Source organism: Pistacia vera, unplaced genomic scaffold (assembly GCF_008641045.1).
Source record: "Pistacia vera cultivar Batoury unplaced genomic scaffold, PisVer_v2 Contig312, whole genome shotgun sequence".
Taxonomy (NCBI): domain Eukaryota; kingdom Viridiplantae; phylum Streptophyta; class Magnoliopsida; order Sapindales; family Anacardiaceae; genus Pistacia; species Pistacia vera.
The window spans coordinates 216,835-237,781 of NW_022196127.1; the positions used below are offsets into that span (position 1 = coordinate 216,835).

The 20,947-nt window shown below is 36.2% G+C and overlaps 1 protein-coding gene across 1 annotated transcript; it reads right to left on the reverse strand.

Moving 5' to 3' along the window:
- Window positions 1-269: 269 nt before the first annotated feature.
- LOC116136406 lies at window positions 270-1,349 on the reverse strand. The gene is made up of 2 exons (XM_031422126.1): window positions 1,205-1,349; window positions 270-1,099 (listed from the first exon to the last, which is right to left on the reverse strand). The coding sequence occupies exons 1-2, from the start codon at window positions 1,347-1,349 to the stop codon at window positions 270-272; spliced, it is 975 nt and encodes a 324-aa protein (XP_031277986.1).
- Between the last annotated feature and the right edge of the window lie 19,598 nt (window positions 1,350-20,947).

Genomic DNA, 20,947 nt, shown 5'->3' on the forward strand with positions numbered 1-20,947 from the left:
ACCTAGTCCACAAAAGAATCATGAACCCAGTCTTATGCATGCATAAGGACTGGACTCACATTCAACCCTTCTAAAGGACAATAGAACAGTATATTTAAGGTTGAACCCTCAGAAAACTGGCAGGAAACACTTGAGTATTGCACACTTACTGTCTCGATCTGAGCATCTATTTACAATTTGGTGAAGGGAAAACTCCAACACTATACTATGCATGCAATGTGAGGTAATTTTACAGTCAAGAAGGCCATTATTGAAAGTTTAACATTGAATTAAAGACAGNTGTCTTTTAACACCAAATTTATGCTATGTGCTGCACAGGGTGACCAAGTAATACTCGGATATTTCTCAGACAACATTCTTCCAACAGCTTTATAATTGGATCCATTGTCTGAGACAAAATGGACAATACTATTTGGTCCAATCCATAAAACTACCTCCTCAAACATCTTCAACAATGTCCCAGCATCCTTCACAACATCTGAAGCATCAACTGATTTCACAAAACAAACTCCCTTAGGACAATACACCATAAAATTGATCAATGACCTATGTGAATTATCAGTCAAACCATCAGCCATTAAGGTACATCTAACATTTTCCCAAATCTTTCTATAACTATCAACAAGAAGCTGCTCTTCCTTCTTAGCATCTCTTATCAAATTGACACACAAAGCATAATAATTTGGGTGTTTATACCCAGGCCCAATTGCGGCTATAACATCCACCAATGGTTGAAGATAAATCGAATTTACAGCATTAATTGGGATGCAAGCATCATAAAAGAATCTTCCAAAAGCCATGTCTGCTCTCCACGTCACATCTTTTCCAGCTAAACAACTCCTAATTGATGGTTGAGATCCACCAATTGTCCTTGGAGCAAAATAGTCACCAAACCCAATAGATTTGTTTCTCTTTGATTTGTCTAGCATTTTACTTTGTTTTTTACTGCCAAACCTACCTTCATTTATGTGAATTCCTGATGGACGAAACTCTTCACTATCTTCATTTAACATATCTCCCTCAAATACATGTACGGGAGCACCATAGGGAGTATTATACTTACTAGAATCAGACTTCTCTTTATTCTTTATCCCAATGTCTTTTAGTGAATATCTCATGGAGTATTAAACATCAAAAGGAACTTTTTTACAAGCACCAACATCCCCCTTTGTTCCGGCTAGATGTTGTTTCATTCTAAAAATACCTCCTCCTCTAGTTACTTTCCCACAGTGAAGACATGTTAATGTATTTCTTCCATTTGGATCTACACCCTCAATAACATATGCCCATGTTATATCAGTCCTACCTCTACTAGATTGTGAAGAAGACCCAGAGCCAGATGTTGCCATTGTCTATTTTTAATCTTTATCTACCTATCGGCTATCACACAAGAAATAACAACAATTATCACTCAACCAATTGCAAGTTCACCGCTGTGTAATCTCAAGATAAATGCAAATAACTAAAGCCATTTTATTCTTGTTTCAAAACAACCAATCCTTAGCATAATTTAAGTGTTTAACAACAATTCAAAGTTAAATCCAAACATGATGTTGTATATATATAAATGTCAAAATACATACTATAGTAACAAAACATTTGATGCAAATGTTTTTTCTTGATCCGTCTCCATGTGATTGAGCTCACACACTAGCATCAAAATTCACATCATCACATCATCATAACCATCACCACCATATATGCAAATTTAAGTAAAAATAGAAATATAAATTAAAACTTGTAATTTAATTTAAATAGATACTAAGTTGAAAAATATTGAAACCAAACCTTCTGAACCCTCTATTGAATCATAAAAAGAAGGGTGATCAGCAACTCCAGTAGGAATAGATCATTCTCATAACATGTTCCAAATTTCATAATTAAGTTCACATGACTCCTCCTCTTCACGTTAATATCCAACCTTCAGTTTTGCGATACTTCATAATCAATAGGATCCAAACTATTCTGTACACTTCCTAAATACCATAAAAGAAATATTAAAAGCATGACAACAAAATATCAAGGAAAATAATAGATAATAACAATAGAGTGATGCATAATGAGTAATTGACAATGTTTTACCTGTTTGCAAACGCAAGTTATAATGAACGAAAACAAGATCATTTAAATTTGATGCTCCAATCTATTCCCCTTTTTAGTATGTATGCGCTCAAAAACCTCCAATTTCGTTCACACAGAAGAGCTGAAGTTTGACTAAGAATTTTATTGCAAACTTTTGCAAAATTGGAGTACTATACCCAAATGACTCCACCATTCATCTAATTGAAAATTAAACATAATAATAATTAGACTTAAAAAACAAAAGAACTTATAAAATTTTATAACTATTACGTACTAGGACGTATGGTTTTGGTAGTTTCAAGAGCAAGCCCGCGAGAAAAGCTTTCTCCCGATTGAATTATAATATCTCTTCCATTAACTGTCTTGCTCAAATTGAAAGCATTGTTTACTGTCATAGGGATTAAGAAACCACTCTGACTTCTGGCTTGAGGCAAAGATCTTCGTAATATTAAAGGCAGGATTCAAATAATAAGCCGCAGCATGGATTCACGACACAATGTCCTATCCAACGTAGCTTAATGATTCGTGTATAAGGCTTGTAGAATTTCTTTTATTCTTAAACATTTCTTAATTGCATTTTGCTCTGTAATGCCATTCAACAAATATCTATGTGGCTTCTCATCTGAGTAACAATCCAACAGGGCATCAATGGACTCACAGCTTTGGATATCTACCCATATCATCCCAAATGCCTTTATTACTTTTGCATATCGAGAATCGACAAATGACTATCTGTCACCATGGCTTGCAAGTCAGTTTGTGCTCATGAATGCTTTCATTGCAATGAAAGTTGTAGCAAAACGGGTTGCACACGGACGAACAATTCTTTCAACCTGTTCAAGTGATAAATAATAGATGTGAGTCACAATAATAAAATGCATATTATGTTATGACTTGACAGAACATGAGCTAAAAAGTATATTACTGTCTTTTCCAACCAAGCTATCAAAAATGTATGTATTGTTAGTAAACTGATAATGAAGTTGTTAAAGCTGTTAATCGGTGTTAAGAAGTTTGTTAAAAAAAAGTTGTTAAGTCAGTTAAGTTGTAACAGCTTTGTAGTTGTTTTTCGTTCTGTTTACGTCTCTGTAATAGTTTGTATTTCGTTTCTGTTTACGTTCTTTGCTTGTGTTTTTACTATAAATATATGCTACTGTACTTCTTTTTAGAGTAATATACAGAAGAATTTCAGATCTCTTTCTTGTTCTTCCTGTTTCTTCGTACCTCTCACATGGTATCAGAGCATAGACAAACGTCATAAATGGTTGATTACTCTCTCAATTCTCTCTCAATCAAATACCTGAATCACAAGTTGACTTCTGAAACCGAAGTTCTTCAGTACTCCAGCCATGGCGTCTTCACCTACTATATCTCTCCCAAACTTACCAGAGATAATTATAGATTCTGGAAAACACAGTCTATTTGCAGCAGGTTCTCATGATCTGGAGGAACATCTCACCGGTTTTGATTTCGTGTCCAGCCCCCTTATCAAGATCAAAGTGAAAGTTCTGATGGAGTTACAGAAAAGAAACCTAATCCAGATTATGTCAGTGGAAAAAAGACAGATAAATCACTAGTAAGTTGGCTTCTTGGATCCATATCTGAATCAATGTTTTCTGTTGTGTCAAAGTGTCAATTTCTGCCGAAAGTGGATTGTTTTAGAAAAAGAGTTTCTACTGAATCTAGATCAAACCTTAATATCAAGAACTTACTACAAAAAAAAGGAAGAAATCTAGTATTATGATTACTTTGAGAATGAAAGGATTTGCTGAGTTTTATCTTTCCAGTGGTATAACAGTATGATGAAGAATTGTAAACTACATTCTGATGGCCTAACTTGAATATGACGCTGCAGTAGTAAACATCACCACTAGACTGATCCACTTTCTGTCAGGAAGCACAGATAATTTACAAAGTATGAGTTGAGGGTAGAAAAAGCTAATCTAGTGATGAACTCAATGGTAAACATGAATTCCAGGTGGGTCGTTTAATCTTGCAATCTTAAACTAGTGGAATCACAAAAAATTTCATAGTGAAATCACGCCTTCAATGGTCAACAGTCTCGGTTTACACCTATGCCACCTTTGGCTTTGCATCCCACAATTCAAGTACTCCTCAAGTTGTCTATGGATTAGTCACTTTGTTCCGGACTAACAATCGTGTAACCCAGTTCCACCACCAGCTTACTCACACAGTTGGTGGCAGAGGGAGAGGGCGTGGATCTGGTAGGAGGCAGATTTTAGCCAAGTATGTGGAAAAATGGACAACTGGCTCCAATTGTTATCATAGGTTTGACACAAGTTAACATGAGATATCAATCCACTGATCAGACAGAATTTGTTCCTAATTACCCAGACCACCTTGTTTACAAGGTTCACCATACTCCTCAGAACACATCTCAGCCTACCTATAATCCAAACATATCAGCTGGTGTCCACCATTCTACACTAATTCTACGCTCATAATGCAAAATCAGCCACTTCCCGCAGGATCATCTGGGCAGATTCAAACAAATGATGAATCCCCACAAATATACCACATCCTCCTCCAATCAAGCATTTTAACTCAAACACAATCACCAAAACTATACAAAAACTGTGTGCCAATTATGTGCTGCCATCCACTGTCAAGATGTCTCCTGGTACATGGACTCAGGAGCTACAGATCATGTAACAGCTGATCTCTCTCAAGCTCACTGTCATTTAATTACACTGGAAATGAGCAGCCCAGGTTGGAAAATGGTGAGCTTCTACCTATATCTCATACTGGTTCACTTATGTACCATGTCAATCTAAGTCTCTTATCTTAAGCAGCTTGTGTGGCCCTAGCATCCACAAAAATCTGTTAAGGTATCTAGATTTACTAAAGATAATGGGGTATAGTGAATTCTTTGCTGACCATTGTGTTGTTAAGGACAAACAATCCAGTAGTTCTTCTTCAACGAAGACTTAAGGATGGCCTTTAACAACTTCAAACGGCAGCACTCCAAAATTCCCTTTGCCGGATGCTCGCAAAACTACAGCACACGTCTCAACTCCACAAACCAGAACACTGCACAAGTCAGTCGATCCTAACCCAGCCTCTTCTCTATAATTTCAGATTTTTTGTGAACCAATTTAAGTTTCATAATGAGATGAGAGTCTCTTGCAAAATGTATCCTTTGTGTAAATGCTTATAGTGAAATAATACACACACATTTCAATCACTGGTTACTGTCAAAAACAATGGAATGTTGTGGCACAAGTTAGGTCACCCAATGCAAATGTTTTTCCAAAATTCTGCATATTTAAAACTAAACAAGATTGTTCACCCACCTTATGATTCTGCATGCATGTCAATGGGTAAACCTTGCACACAATCAGTTTTCCTAGGAACAATCAAGAGCCTCTCAACCCCCTAGAACTGATTCATTCAGCCTGTGGGGACCTTCTCCATTCCTCACCTTAAGGTTTCGTTATTACATTCAAATTCCTAGATGACTATAAGCCGATTCACTTGGATTTTCCCACTGAAAAAACAACTCAGAACAACTCAACATATCTTCAAACAGTTTAAATTTAGCAGAAAAACAATTTATTTAAACACTTCCACAAAAATGTGTTCAAACAGATTGGGGAGGGGAATATAGGAGTTGTTCCATATTTTCTTGATCATGGGATGTTTAGGATCATGCCTTATAACCACCAACAAAAGGAAGGGTTGAACAGGAAGAAAACATATGAAATTAGTAGAAAAGGTTTAACTCTTCATTGCCAAGCTAAATGCCTTTAAAATTGTGGTGGCTTTATTTCCAAAACAGCTGCTTACCTTACAAATAGGCTGCCCACGTCGGTATTATCGGGTTTGTCCATATTTCAGATTTGTTAAAACAAATTCAAGATTATAAGTGTATTAAAGTCTTTGGTTGTGCAGGTCTATCCTTACCTTAGACAGTATAACTCACACAAGTTTGAATTGTCACAACACACATGCACGTTTGTAGGGATATAGAGGCATCCAAAGGATAAATGCATGGATTCTAAAGGCAAGATTTATATAGTCAAAGTGCTTAAATGTGATGAAAAACATTTTCCTTTGCACCAATGAAATGTTGCACCACTCTGTCCGAAAACAAATCAATCTCCACAGTTTCTATCTTGTGCTTAAAAGCTCATTAAGTCATACCCTTCCTTGACCATGCACCGGTCTCTTTTTCTCCACTACTTTCTCCAAATTGGTCGCAAGGTCATCTATAGCTCCAATATCAAAGTCCAGTTCAACTTTCAATCTGTTAATATTTCAAGTCCAAATCTGTCTTAGTACAATCTCCCTCACATAAAACCACTAACTGCGATCCTTTAGAAGAAATCTCCTCAACATTCACCTAGGACAGGTACAAATTCACCTTTATAGAGTCTTCTCCACCCCATCTGTACATACGCAGTTCTTGAACCTACTAAACACTTTGTCAACATCTTACAAACTCTCCCACTACTAGTACCGAAAACTCGACTAGTTCTCCTGAATCCATTCAATCTCTGTTGTAGATCTTACTTCTAAACAACCAGTCCACTCATGCCACCATTGATACCACTGTCCTAATCACATCATTAAATACTCACCCAGGTTTACCGGCTAAAGCTAAAATTCCTATATCCATGTTAGTTTCTTCTAGTGCGCACCTAGATACAAGTGAACCAAAGAGTGTAGCTGAAGCCTATCCATCCATCTGGAAGTGCATGTGGAAATGGTTTCAAAAGCCTTAATAGCCAACCATAAATTGGGAACTTGTTCAGATGATCAAATAACATAGTTGGATGTAAATGGGTTTTTCGAGTAAAACAAAATTTTGATTGGGTCTATTCCAAACGTTTTCAAAGCTATACTTGTTGAAAAAGGTTTTTCAACAAAACCGGATTGATATCTTGAAACACTTCAGCCCCGTTATACAGTCCTCTACATTCGGTTGTTCTAGCTTGGCCTCACATAGGCTGGGATATAAGGCAAGTTGATGTAAATAATGCTTTCCCAATGGAGAGCTTAGTGAGACAGTTTTTATGATCAGCCACAAGGTTGCATTGATGATAAAAAGCCTCTCATGTGTGTAAATTGGTAAAGGCACTCCTATGGAATAAGCCAGCCCCTCGGGACTGGTTTGAGAAGATCAAAAATGCTTCTGCCGGGGGTTTTCTCTGTTCAGTTGATGATCATAGTCTGTTATTTACCGACACAACAATAAGGTTGTATATATGGTGTGTATATTTGCTGACATATTATTGACAGGAAGTGTATGACGAAGTTAGTTAAGATATTGTGTTGCAAAAGGGAATCTTGAGTGCCTTAAAAACCTTGGGCGCTCTTAAGTATTATTTTTGGATTTGAAGTTCAAAGACTAGGATTTCAGCAGTACATATGAGTCAAGAGTAAATATGGAACGGGATTTTACGATGTTAAAACTGGAAGTAGACTCCAAACCGTGACCACACCAATGGCATTTGAGGAAAAACAATTAACATTTGAGAAGGAGCATGGTTGACACCCATCTCTCTACGGAGACCATTTGTGCATTACACCCATATCTCACACTATACCCGGCGGAAGATGCATTTTCTGTCAAAAACATGTAAGTCATTTATAAACGCTCCCACTCAACTTCATTGGCAACGCTGCAAAAGACTTCTTCGCATATATTAAGGCACTTCAAATTTGGTGTCAAGTTCACCAAAGTACAAATATTTATCTGATGTTTCATGAGTTGACTGGGCAGGAAGTATTCAGGACAGGACGATTCAACCAGCGGTTGCTGCCTATTCCTTGGATCGAACTTGCCTGCAATGGAGCGACAGGAAACAAAAAGTATGGCCCTATATTCTACTTGACGCTGCGTATAGAGCTCTTGCTCAAGGATTGCAACAGACATAGCGGATTTAATAGTTTATTTAACTGAAATGGGGCACCCGCATCTTCCTGAAGTTTTCCCTGTTATGGTGTGAGTAATCAGAGTGCTAACTCACTTGCATCTATCCAGTTTTTCATGCGAAAACCAAGCCATATTGAGTTAGATATGCACTCTCAGAGACCAAAGTGCAGACAAAAAGCTAAAAGTTGCTATGTCCCTACAGAGCACCAAACCGAGACCATTTTTTTACAAATCATTGTCCACTACGAGATTGAAGCTCTTAGATATAAAACTTACGGTGTTTCCTCTCTCACAGGAAACCTCAGATTCTAAAGTCAGCTCTCTGACCGCAAGAAATCTGAGTTTATTAACTCTCTCTGTTTAGAATTGACTCTGTTAACTCTGTAAGATAATACTGTTTTTTTTCATTAGACAGTCTAATACGGGAGCTTCATCAGTTTACTAAAAGAGCTGCTAGGTCAGGTTAATGAGAGTGATGTTGCTAATCAAGTTTGTATGGTAAATCTGTAAGATAATAATGGGCGCATCAGCCTCGGTAATACTGAAGCTTGCATCAGTATCAAGTATTACAAAAGAACTACAAACGGCAGTCAAGTAATGAGAAGTGGATTGTACTAACATAGGTATCAGAATTAGACTTAGTATGCCTGACAAAAAAGGATGGACTTGCGTTTACGAAAGGATGTCAAGATAAAAACACGAATGGGGTTAGTAGGGTCGTTAAGGCGGATGTAGTCATGATTAATGAAGTTTGTTAAAGCTATTACTCAGTTTTTTGTTTTTAAAGCTGGTAATCAGTTTAAGAAGTTGTTAAAAAAAAGTTGTTAAGTCAAAGTGTACCGTTGTACAGCTTTGTAGTTTTTTTTATGTTTTTGTTTTTACGTTCTCTGGAACGTGTTGTATTCTGTTTTTGTTACGTCTTTTGATCTGTTTTTTATGTAATATCAGGTACTGTACTTCTCTTTAGAGTAATAATACAGAAGAATTTAGATCTCTTTCTTTGTCTTCCCTGTTTTCTGCGTACCTCTCACAATTATATATAAACTCGTCACCTCAGAAGAATGTCTCGGAAGATAAACTATGTGATACATGCTCAGCTGTGAAGTATTGTAGAGCAGTTGATAGAATGAAGTAAAGGTTTTGTTGCTGTCTTTATTTGCAGTAGCTTGAAAAGTAAATTGAAGTGTTGCAAAGCTGTTGATAGAATTAAGCTGGGGCAGTGTGTCTTTGTTTGATTTTTTTTTATTGTTGTTATTGTTGTTTTTGCACAAGCTTAAACTGCAGAGCAGTTCAGCTTGAGGGAGGCTGTTGGACTGAAGAACAAAACTGCACCGTTTAAGAATAAGTGATACGACAGCGTTTTCTGTATGTTAGAGTGTTGCTTTAGGCAGCTCAGCTAGGACACTTATCGTGTCTTTCTTCTTTATAAGAAATATGGGTATAAAGTGTACAGTATCAGGAAACTTTACTAATTGAAATTAGATACAAATTTTCTTCGTTCTTTCTCCTCTGTTTTTCTTCTACTCTCTAATGTTGATTCACATAGTTTCACAGAGTCAATATTATTGCAATATGCCTCACCTCTCTCGTTTACAATGAATGAATTGCCCTATGATTTGCTATCACACACATAACAAGAGAAAAGTATGTTTATATACTAGGTTTAAGAGACTAAACCTAGTTTTACAAGGATTCCTATTCCTAAGCCCAACCCAATAAGGAATTAGTAACTTAAAAGAAATCCTACAACGGTTATACGTACATGGAAAAGCCCAAAACCGCCTATGGGCTCGGGGGCGCTACCCCCGCGACCCCCGCCTGTGGGACCCCTGAGTGCGTTTGCATTACCCATTAATGCTGAAGTAGTCGACAACTCCAACAGTTCTGACAAAAGGATTGTCTAGGTAGAGTTTTGACAATCTAGTTTCAAAGCTGGGAATACTTAGGGGGTGTTTGTCTAAACTTACAAGCTGGTTAAACTTGCTTATAAGCTCTAAAATTAAGCTGAGCTGTTTGTTTATAATTTTTTTGAGTTTATAAGCCAAAAAAAATAAGTTGGGGGGGAGGTACTTTTTTTTTTTGCTTATAAGCACTCTGCTTATAAGCTAGTTTGACCAAGTATATCACCACATTATCCTTGTTTAATTTTAAAATTCCCTAGTATACCCTTGTTTAATGTAGTACCCTTTTTAGTCATTTTATAATAAAATGTACTTATAAGCCACATTTTACCAAACACGTCAACTACTTATTAGTCACTTATAAGTACTTTAACCAAACACGTAATTGCTTAAAATTTCAAATGCTTATAAGCTAAAATTAGCTTATAAGTACTTGTTGCTTATAAGCTAATTTTCATAAGCTCAGACAAACACCCCATAAATATTTTCTCACCAACTTGAAGGGGAGTGTAGAAGTTCTTGATGAGGATAGTAAGGGTTTTTTTAACTTAAAATATATCTCAATTTTATCTGTTTGAATAAAGGGATAATCCCAGACCTAAGAGTTATCAGAATATCCTAATAAAGTCTATATAACTAGACTGTTGTAACCTATGCTAAAGTAGAATACAATAATAAAAATTATCAGGTGTTTTCTTCCTGATTTCACTATTGAATGATTCATATAATTAAGTGTAAGTAACTTTAAAATTGTTTCATGAACATTCTTCTTTTCTCTCAACTTTTTGAAGGGGACATAAAAAAAAAAATCATGTATTGATAAGGCATATTCAACAATCTGATATTGTTGGCATGCCTACTTTTAAAGTTCCTTTGCTGCGCTACTCTTTCTCTGATAAGTTGACATCAATTTTCTGCTTTTACTTTGAATGTGACACTCTCTACGGTTTATGCTTTACTTTCATTATGTTGTTCTCTATGATTACAAAATGAAATCTGTAAAAAATTTCGATTAATCTACTACACCACCTTCAAAATGAAGCCTCTGTAGAGTTTGTCAGACATTGCAGCTCATGTTCCTTCTCTTAATTCAGCTCCTAATTTAAAGGGTCATCTTTCATCTTCCCTTCATTTTGAAAGTGTTACAACATTTGCGTTTGTATCATTTGCCAATCTCCCTGACAGTCAGCCACTGAATAAGGATCTTAATAATTGTAAATGATGACTCATCAAACTCACAAATTTCTTTCGAAGAGAAGAGCTAAAATAGCAGCCCGGTCTTCTTTTTTTTTAAAGTTTAGATTAGGTTGAGTTTTAATCAAAACTTTTGAAAATATATAGTAAATTTGAATCAATTAAGAATAAACTGGATTTTACAAATTAAAAATCCTATTTTTATGGATGGATTATAACTAATGCAATAATTTAATTTTTTTTTAAGTTACTGAGGTATCCAGACCATTGTTTTAAAAACCGGACCGGCGAGCAACCCGCTCTGATGGCCGGGTCACGGTTCAACCGGTCCAACCGGTTTGACCGTCGGTTGGACTGGTGATGTCATCACACATCATGATGACATCAGCATATTTTTTTAAAAACTTTTTTTTTTTTTAGATTTCTATTTTTTAATAAGACAATAACAACTTAATTACTTTCCAATCTAATATAATTCAAAGTTCAAATTCAACAACAATCCTAGCATAATTTAAGTGTTTAACAACAATTCAAAGTCTAAATCCAAACATGATGTTGTATTTATATATTAAATGTCAAAATACATACTAATTAGTAACAAAACATTTGATGCAAATGTTTTTTCTTTGATCCGTCTCCATGTTGATTGAGCTTCACACACTAGCATCAAAATTCATCATCATCATCATCATCATAACCATCACCACCATATATGCAAATTTAAGTAAAAAATAGAAATCATAAATTAAAACTTGTAATTTAATTTAAATAGATACTAAGTTGCTTAAATAATTGAAACCAACCTTCTGAACCATCTATTGAATCATAAAAAGAAGGGTGATCAGCAACTCCAGTAGGAATAGATCATTCTCCATATAACATTTGTTCCAACTCTTCATAATTAAGTTCACTGACCTCCTCCTCTTCATCGTTAACTATCCAACCTTCAGTTTTGTCGATACTTTCATAATCAATAGGATCCAAACTTATTCTCTTGTAACACTTCCTAAAATACCATAAAGAAATATTAAAAGCATGACAACTAAAAATATCAAGGAAAATAATAGATAATAACAATAAGAGTGATGCATAATTGAGTAATTGACAATGTTTTATACCTGTTTTGCAAACGCAAGTTATAATGAACGAAAACAAGATCATTTAACCTTTGATGCTCCAATCTATTCCTCTTTTTAGTATGTATGCGCTCAAAAACACTCCAATTTCGTTCACATCCAGAAGAGCTTGAAGTTTGACTAAGAATTTTTATTGCAAACTTTTGCAAATTTGGAGTACTATACCCAAATGATCTCCACCATTCATCTAATTGAAAATTAAACATAATAAATAAATTAGACTTAAAAAACAAAAGAACTTATAAATTTTATAACTATTAGAGTACCGCACAGATTGTGGATGTTCTTGAACGAAATAGAGGCAACAACAGGAACAAAATATAGTAAAACAAATCAAACAGTAAACAAAGAAATAACACGTGCGATTTACCCTAGTTTACCCAATGTGGGGCTACGTCCAGCTTGTTGGACTAAAGAACAAAACTGCACCGTTTAAGAATAAGTGATACGACAGCATTTTCTGTATGTTAGAGTGTTGCTTTAGGCAGCTTAGCTAGGACACTTATCGTGTCTTCTTCTTTATAAAAATATGGGTATAAAGTGTCCAGTATCAGAAAACTTTACTAATGAAATTAGATCAAATTTTCTTCGTTCTTTCTCCTCGTGTTTTCTCTACTCTCTACTGTTGATTCATATATTTCACATGGTATCAGAGCCTTGATTAACGTCAATGCTGATAACTTTGATCCTTCTATGTTCTTCAACTCTAAAGTTTTGAACAGCTCCAGCTCAACTAATTCTGTTCCTTCGCTTTTTCGCTGGTTTACAAGTCGTGAACCCTAAACTTACCGCGACAACTATCGATTCCGGAGGTCACAGATTCTTTTCGCTGTTGGAGCTCACGAGTTGGAAGACTACTTAATTGGTAATATACCTTGTCCTTCTCCAATAATTGTTACTAAACAGACTGTTCCTGGAGTCAATTCATGGTGCTAAGATAAAGAAAATGAAATTAAGGAAGAAATAAATCCAGCCTATTTAGTTGGAAACGTACAAACAAATTCTTAGTGACCTGTTTTAGCTTCAATTTCTGAGAGCATGTTCGATTATGTATCAAAATGTCGCTACTCACATGAATTTGGTCTGCTCTTGAGCATAATTTGAGATTGACTCTAGAGCTAGAGCACTTCATTTAAAAATTTGTTGCAAACAACTTAGAAGAAAGACCTTAGTATCGATAGTTATGTTAAAAAATGAAAGAAATAGCCTCAAGTCTGTCTGCAAGTGGACAGATTGTATCGGATGAAGATCTTCTTTATATGTTCTTGATGGACTTGGTCCGAATATGAGCAGCAGTTGTTAATCTCACATCAAGAATTGATCTAAATCAGACCTGTGAGTTTACAAAAGCAAAGTTTTTGTTGCAAAAGTAGAGGTTAGGCTAGAAAAGTTCAACACGTTGGAATTCCTCTAACAGTTCCGCAAACTAGCAACTACTAGTCAGCAAATACCTCTCTAGAAAATGTGAAAATATTGGTCCCTCACTCAATCTGATGCGCATCAACATCAGACTCATCACTCTGCTTATCCAGTACCTTAGTTCATCAACTCAGTCTGGATCTTCTAGCACCTATCAATAGCCTATTTTTTCATATGAAGGTCCTTGGAACAAGATAGACCTGCTGTGCATAATATTTTGGCAGAGGCAGAGGTAAGTTCATAAGAGGGAGACCAATTTGCCAAGTCTGTGGGCAAACCGGGACACACTGCTTTCAGTGTTACCACCGTTATGATTCATCCTACATGGGGGCTTTCACTCTGGAAACCAGTTTCATCAGTGGACCTGGTGTTGGAGGTTTTCAATCTGGAAACCAGTTTCAATCTGGTGTTGGAGGTTTTCAGAACGTTTTCGACCTAGTGGATCTAGTAGTTGCTGGTTTCAGTCTAGAAACAATTATCATCTGGCATCTTTCATCCCCATCACAGGTTGCTAATGTCTGATGTTTTCCAGTATAATCCCTCTGTCTCAGGCTGGGTGCTAATCAAGTTGCAAGGACTTTCTCAGTTGATCAACTTGTTCATACCGCTTACCAATTCAACGTCATCTGCTAGCTTTCAATTTGGTCCGCAAGCACATATAGCTATGCATCCACAACAGTATTCAGATCTTCCCTTGCAAATGCAAACACTCCCTAATCCAGTCTGGTACATGGATTCAGGGGCTACTGATCACATTGCATCTGATCCAGCTCACCTGAATGTTAGCAGCCATATGAAGGGACAGATCAGTTGCAAGTGGGCAATGGTGAGTTGTTGCACATCTCTCACGCTGGTACCTCTTCTTTACCCAACAATTACATTCCAAATGTCATATCTCAAGAATATTTTTGTGTGTTCCAAAATTACAAAAATCTACTTAGCATTTCTAAATTACAAAGGATAACAATTTGTGTGGAGTTTAATTCTCATTGCTGTGTTGTAAAGGACAAAGTTACCATGGCAACACTACTGCAAGGGGATCTTAAGGCAGGGCTTTATCAGCTGGTGATACCTCCAAATCTTTCAGTTCAACCCTCTGTTCCCTTAGAAAACTCTCTCCTTAAGGTCACCATCTGGAAACCTAGTATTGTCTCACATTCATGATGCTAGTTCTTAAGCTCATCATTAGATCCGTTTTAGGAATAAAGTTGGCATACAAATAATAATAGGTCCAGCTGTCGGCTCTAGTGCTACTGAATCAGAGCAACACAACATGATCTTCTTGTATTTCAGATTTTAGTAAACACATATCTCTCTTCGTACTTCAGATTTTAGCAATAAAAACAGTGATATACGGACTCTGATGTTTCCTTTTTAGTGATAATCAGAATGTCAATAGAGCTGTTGTGAGTTGACTGTTGTGCTCATAATGCCTTCTGTTTGTGTGTTATGATAACAAGAATGTGCAATTCTATCCATGAATGCATCAATCATGAAAATTCTCTCTCATTGTGCATATCATACTGACCATGTCAACATGTTGCTTAACTATGAATAATTGTTCCGATTCTATGATTTGGCATAAAAGTTAGGACATCCACACATCAAAGCTATCAACATATTATAAATTTGATGCTAAAGAAATCACATCTGAATTCTGTTGAGTTTTGTGATGCTTGTCAATAGGAAAATGCATCACACCACTTTTTCCTAGGTCAGCATTTCGAGCCAGTTCACCCCTTGAACTCATCTAGTGATGGTGGGAGACCTGCCCCTATTCCTTCAACTGAAGGATTTAGATATTTGTTTCTTCTTGAATGACTATAGTAGGTTTACATGGCTCTTTCCACTTAAAACCAAGGCGAAGTCAGATCTGTTTCATTAGTTTCATCACTAGCCGAAAGACATTTAACCATAAACTTAAATGCATCAATCTGATCAAGGAGGTGAATATAAAAGCTTAATTCCTTACTTACTAGTGAAGTATTCAATTTAGACATTCATGTTCTATGTGCATCAACAAAATGGTCGAAGGGAGAGGAAACATCGACATATATGTAGAAACCGGCTTAACCTTATTAGCTCATGCATTATGCCATTGCTTTTTTGGTGGCTAGCCTTTGAAACTGCAGTGTTTTTTATCAACGAATGCCAACTGAAATTTACAGTGGGTTTCACCCTATCAAGTATTGTTTAAGTTTGCACCTTTGTATGATACTTTAAAAGTTTTGGATGTGCTTGTTTCCCTTTTTTAAGAGTCTTCAACCAACATAGGTTAGCTTTCACTCTCAAAATGTCTTTGTAGGATATAGTCTCGTTCACAAAGGGTACAAATGTCTCAATTCAGATGGCAAAATCTTTGTCACCCCAAGTGTTAAGTTCAATGAAAAAGAGTTCCCTTTTCTTCTGGTTTTTCAAATATAGTTCAACTACTTACCATCAGTAGAGCCTTCTAATCCTACACCACAATTTTTTTCTTGTTGTGTCAACAAATCCCTCAAAGTCCCATATCAATCAGCTGAATCTGGTCTTGCTAAATTTGCCCCTGCAGTGGCTAGCTCTTCTAACGATTCTCCTTCATCTAGTATATGGAATAAAACTGCTACTTGTTGATAATCCTACACCCCTCACTCATCCAATCCATTTCTTCACCTCACCAACAAATCTCATCAAAGTCATCACATCTGCCTGGAACATTAGATGATTTAACAGCCTATCAAGACCATTGTTGTCCTCAACATCAGCTTCTTTCACAACCAAATCCAATCAATTACCTACACAAACCAGCAGAACAATCTCTACAATCTGTCATCATATCCTACATCAAATCCAGCAAAAGTCCAACAACCACCCAATCATTTCAAAAAATTCAGCCACAGATTCTGCAACTAGAACAGCACCAATTCTGCAACCAGAACAACACCCTTACCTACACCAACTACATGATTACATCCTCTTCACAATCAATACCACAATTTCCAACAATCAGGCCTATACCAACTGCAACAACTGCACCATTATGCTCTCTTGAAGTTAATCTGCCTCCTTCACAGTTTGTTAGCATCTATCATCTTAAATACTTCCACTAGTTCATCCAATGATTACAGGTCTAACTGGCTGAGATACACTCTTTCTCTAAAAAGTCATCAATTCACCCTCATCCAGCCTACACATCAAATACAGTTCAACTCAAACTAAAAACACCATATAGCTCTTATACTTACTGGATTAGTTATACCAGAACCAAATTCTTTCAAGAAGCTTGAAGAGTACTGAATGGAAAACTGCAATGCAGTGTGATATGATGCTCTAATTTCAATAACACGTGGACACTTGTACCTTTTTCATCAAAATGAATGTGTTGGAAACAAGTGGGTTTTTAGAGTAAAGTATATGCTGATGCTCTCTTCAAAAGTATAAAGCTCGGTTGTAGCCAGGGGTTTCAACAAACCCCGGTATAGACTATTTTGATACCTTTAGTCCATTATTAACTTCAACAATTAGAATTATCCTCACTTTGGCTGTCACCTACAATTGGGATGTTCACAAATTGATGTGAACAATGCTTTTCTCAATGGAACTCTAAATGAAGTTGTTACATGTTGCACCTCCTGGTTTTGAAGATACTATGAAACCATAGCATGTGTGCCAATTAACAAAGCTTATATGGGCTCAAACAGCCCCCAGATCTTGGCACATACAGCCACTGAAATTGCCTGGTTAACAGTGTTTCAATGAATTGGGTCTGTCAATTACTAAAATTCCTGTAATAGGTGTACAATGTGAGTGCTAAAGCATAGCTTCTAATCCTGTATTTCTGCTAGAACCAAGCACATAGAAATTGACACACACTACATCAAGAACAGGTTTTAGCCAACAAAATTGTTGTGCAATATTTCCCTCAAAGCTACAAGTTGCTGACATTTTAACGAAGCTCCTTTCGGCTGCTCAATTTGCTGAATTGAGAGCAAAACTAAATGTTGTTTCTATTGTTGTAGCCAATACTTGCAGTTGGTTGAGGATATTCATTGCGAAAAATGAGGGGTAAACTACGTGTTGCAGAGGAGAAAATCCAGCAATAGTATTGAGGAAGTTAAACTGCAGTAGCTTGGGTCAGTTAAACGCAATAGCTTGGAAAGTAAAATTGAAGTGTTGCAGAGAAAGAATCCAGCAGTAGTATTGAGGAAGTTAAACTGCAGTACTTGGGGTCAGTTAAACTGCAATAGCTTGGAAAGTAAATTGAAGTGTTACAGAAAGAAAATCGCAGTAGTATTGAGGAAGTTAAACTGCAGTAGCTTGGGGTCAGTTAACTGTAGTAGCTTTGGAAAGTAAAATTGAAGTGTTGCAAAAAAAAATCCAGCAGTAGTATTGAGGAAGTTACACTGGCAGTAGCTTGGGGTCAGTTAACTACAGTACTTGGAAAGTAAAATTGAGTGTTGCGAGAAAGAAAATCTAGCAGTAGTATTGAGGAAGTTAACTGCAGTAGCTTGGGGTCAGTTAACTGCATAGCTTGGAAAGTAAAATTGAGTGTTGCAGAGCAGGTTTGTTGCTGTCTTTGTTTACAGTAGCTTGAGGAGTATATTGAAGTATGCAGATAGTTGATAGAATGAAGTAAGGTTTGTTGCTGTCTTTGTTAACATACTTGAGGGCATATTGAAGTATTGTAGAGCAGTTAAGATGAAGTAAAGGTTTTTTGCTGTCTTTATTTGCAGTAGCTTGAAAAGTAAATTGAAGTGTTGCAAACTGTTGATAGATTAAGCTGGGGCAGTGTGTCTTTGTTTGATTTTTTTTTATTGTTGTTATTGTTGTTTTGTGCACGCTTAAACGCAGAGCAGTTCAGCTTGAGGGAGGCTGTTGGACTGAAGAACAAAACTGCACCGTTTAAGAATGTGATACGACAGCGTTTTCTGTATGTATATGGTTGCTTTAGGCAGCTCACTAGGACACTTATCGTGTCTTTCTTCTTTATAAAAATATGTTATAAAGTGTACAGTATCGGAAACTTTACTTTGAAATTATACAAATTTTCTTCGTTCTTTCTCCTCTGTTTTCTTCTACTCTCTAATGTGATTCACATAGTTTCACAGAGTCAATATTATTGCAATATGCCACCTCTCTCGTTTACAATGAATGAATTGCCCTATGATTTGCTATCCACACATAACAAGAGAAAAGTATGTTTATATACTAGGTTTAAGAGACTAAACCTAGTTTTACAGGATTCCTATTCCTAAGCCCAACCCAATAAGGAATTAGTACTTAAAAGAAATCCTACAACGGTTATACGTACTGGAAAAGCCCAAAACCGCCTATGGGCTCGGGGCGCTACCCCCGCGACCCCCGCCTGTGGGACCCTGAGTGCGTTTGCATTACCCATTAATGCTGAAGTATCGACAACTCCAACAGTTCTGACAAAAGGATTGTCTAGGTAGAGTTTTGACAATCTAGTTTCAAAGCTGGGAATACTTAGGGGTTGTTTGTCTAAACTTACAAGCTGTTAAACTTGCTTATAAGAGATTACTGTCTTAATAGCATATGTAGTTGATATTATTCTTACATGAAACAATTTGGAAGAAATGGAAATGGTAAAAAATGTTTTGCCAAGGAGTTTCAGATAAAGGATCTAAGACAGTTGAGATATTTTTTAGGGATGGAGGTTGCCAAGAGTAAGAAGGGAATCTTTGTTTCTCAATGAAAATATGTTTTGGAAATGTTAAAAGATACTGGAATGTTAGGGTGTAGGCCTACTGAGACTCCTATTAAGCCAAATGTAATGTTTGACCAAGACAGTGGAGATACACCAATTGAAAAAGGCAGGTATCAATGACTGGTTAGGAAGCTGATATACTTGCCTCATACAAGGCCTGACATAGCCTTCTCTATAAGTGTGGTAAGCCAGCACATGCACAACCCACAAGAGAAGTATCTTAAAGCTATAAATAGAATCTTAAGGTACTTGAAGGTGACACCTAGGAATTGACTGTTTTTTGAGAAAAACTAATGAAAGAAAGGTGGAGGCATTCACGAATGCAGACTGGGCAGGTTCAGTGAGTGATAGAAGGTCAACTTTAGGGTATTGTACTTTCGTTTGAGGAAATTTGGTGACTTAGACAAGCAAGAAGTAAACTGGGTTGCAAGGAGCACTGCAGAAGCTGAATTTCAAGCAATGGCACAAGGTATTTGTGAGCTGATATGGTTAAAAAGATTCTTGGCATAACTAGGAATCAAAAGTGAAGATCCTATGAAGCTCTTCTATGATAACAAGGCTACGATTGGGATTGCACATAATCCAATACATCGTGATAAAACCAAACATGTGGAGATTGATAGGCAATTTATTGAAGAGAAGATTGATGACAAGTTGTTATATGTTATCTATCTACCTACTAGCCAAAAGACTCGGACATTCTTACAAAAGCATTGTTTAGATAGAATTTCGACAATCTATTTTCGAAGTTGGGAATGCTAAATATTTTCCCACAAGCTTAAGGGGGAGTGTAGAAGTTCTTGATAAGCACAATAAGGGTTTTTTAAACTTAGAATTTATCTTAATTTAATCTGTTTGAATAAAGGCATGACCCTAGACCTAAGAGTTATCTAGATATCCTAATAAAGTCTATATAACTAGACTACTATAATAAAAATTATCAAGTGTTTTCTTTCTGATTTCACAAAGATTATTCAACCTTTACCCAACAACAGTAATTCAATAAATTATTAAGCAACAAAAAACTAAGAATAATCGTTAAGTACTTCACTCATTCTCCAAGAAGAGCTCTCCATAAGGGATTTCATACGTATAAGTACTTCTCTAGAAGTGATCAATTTCCTACATAAATATTCCAAATATCTGTAGGAAAACTTTATGAAAATAACAAAATATGATAAAGAAAATCCTGAAATCATGAGACCTAAAACAAACATTTGATACACTCACGACCATGAATAATTTCAACAGACATTGGTGACGACTGAAGACTTCCAGCCTAGAGAGATAGAGACAGCGAAAATTGAACACATCAATAAAAAAAAATAAAAAAATAAAAAAAAAACACTGAGAAGTTACATGCTTTTTAATGATAAACACATAAGCCTAAGTGTAAAAAAGCATATCTGCTAGGTGTGGGTGAATTTTGAGATGTCCATCCCATCCATCAAGACTTCCAAGCCAAAATCCCATGTACCGAATTCTTGTTCAAGAAAAGGAAAGCAATCCTCAATCAATATTAGGCAATTTAGATCATTAGGGGAAACTAAATAACTGATTTATAATGCCCAGAACTAAAAGCATGGAGGAATCCAACAAAAAACTAATG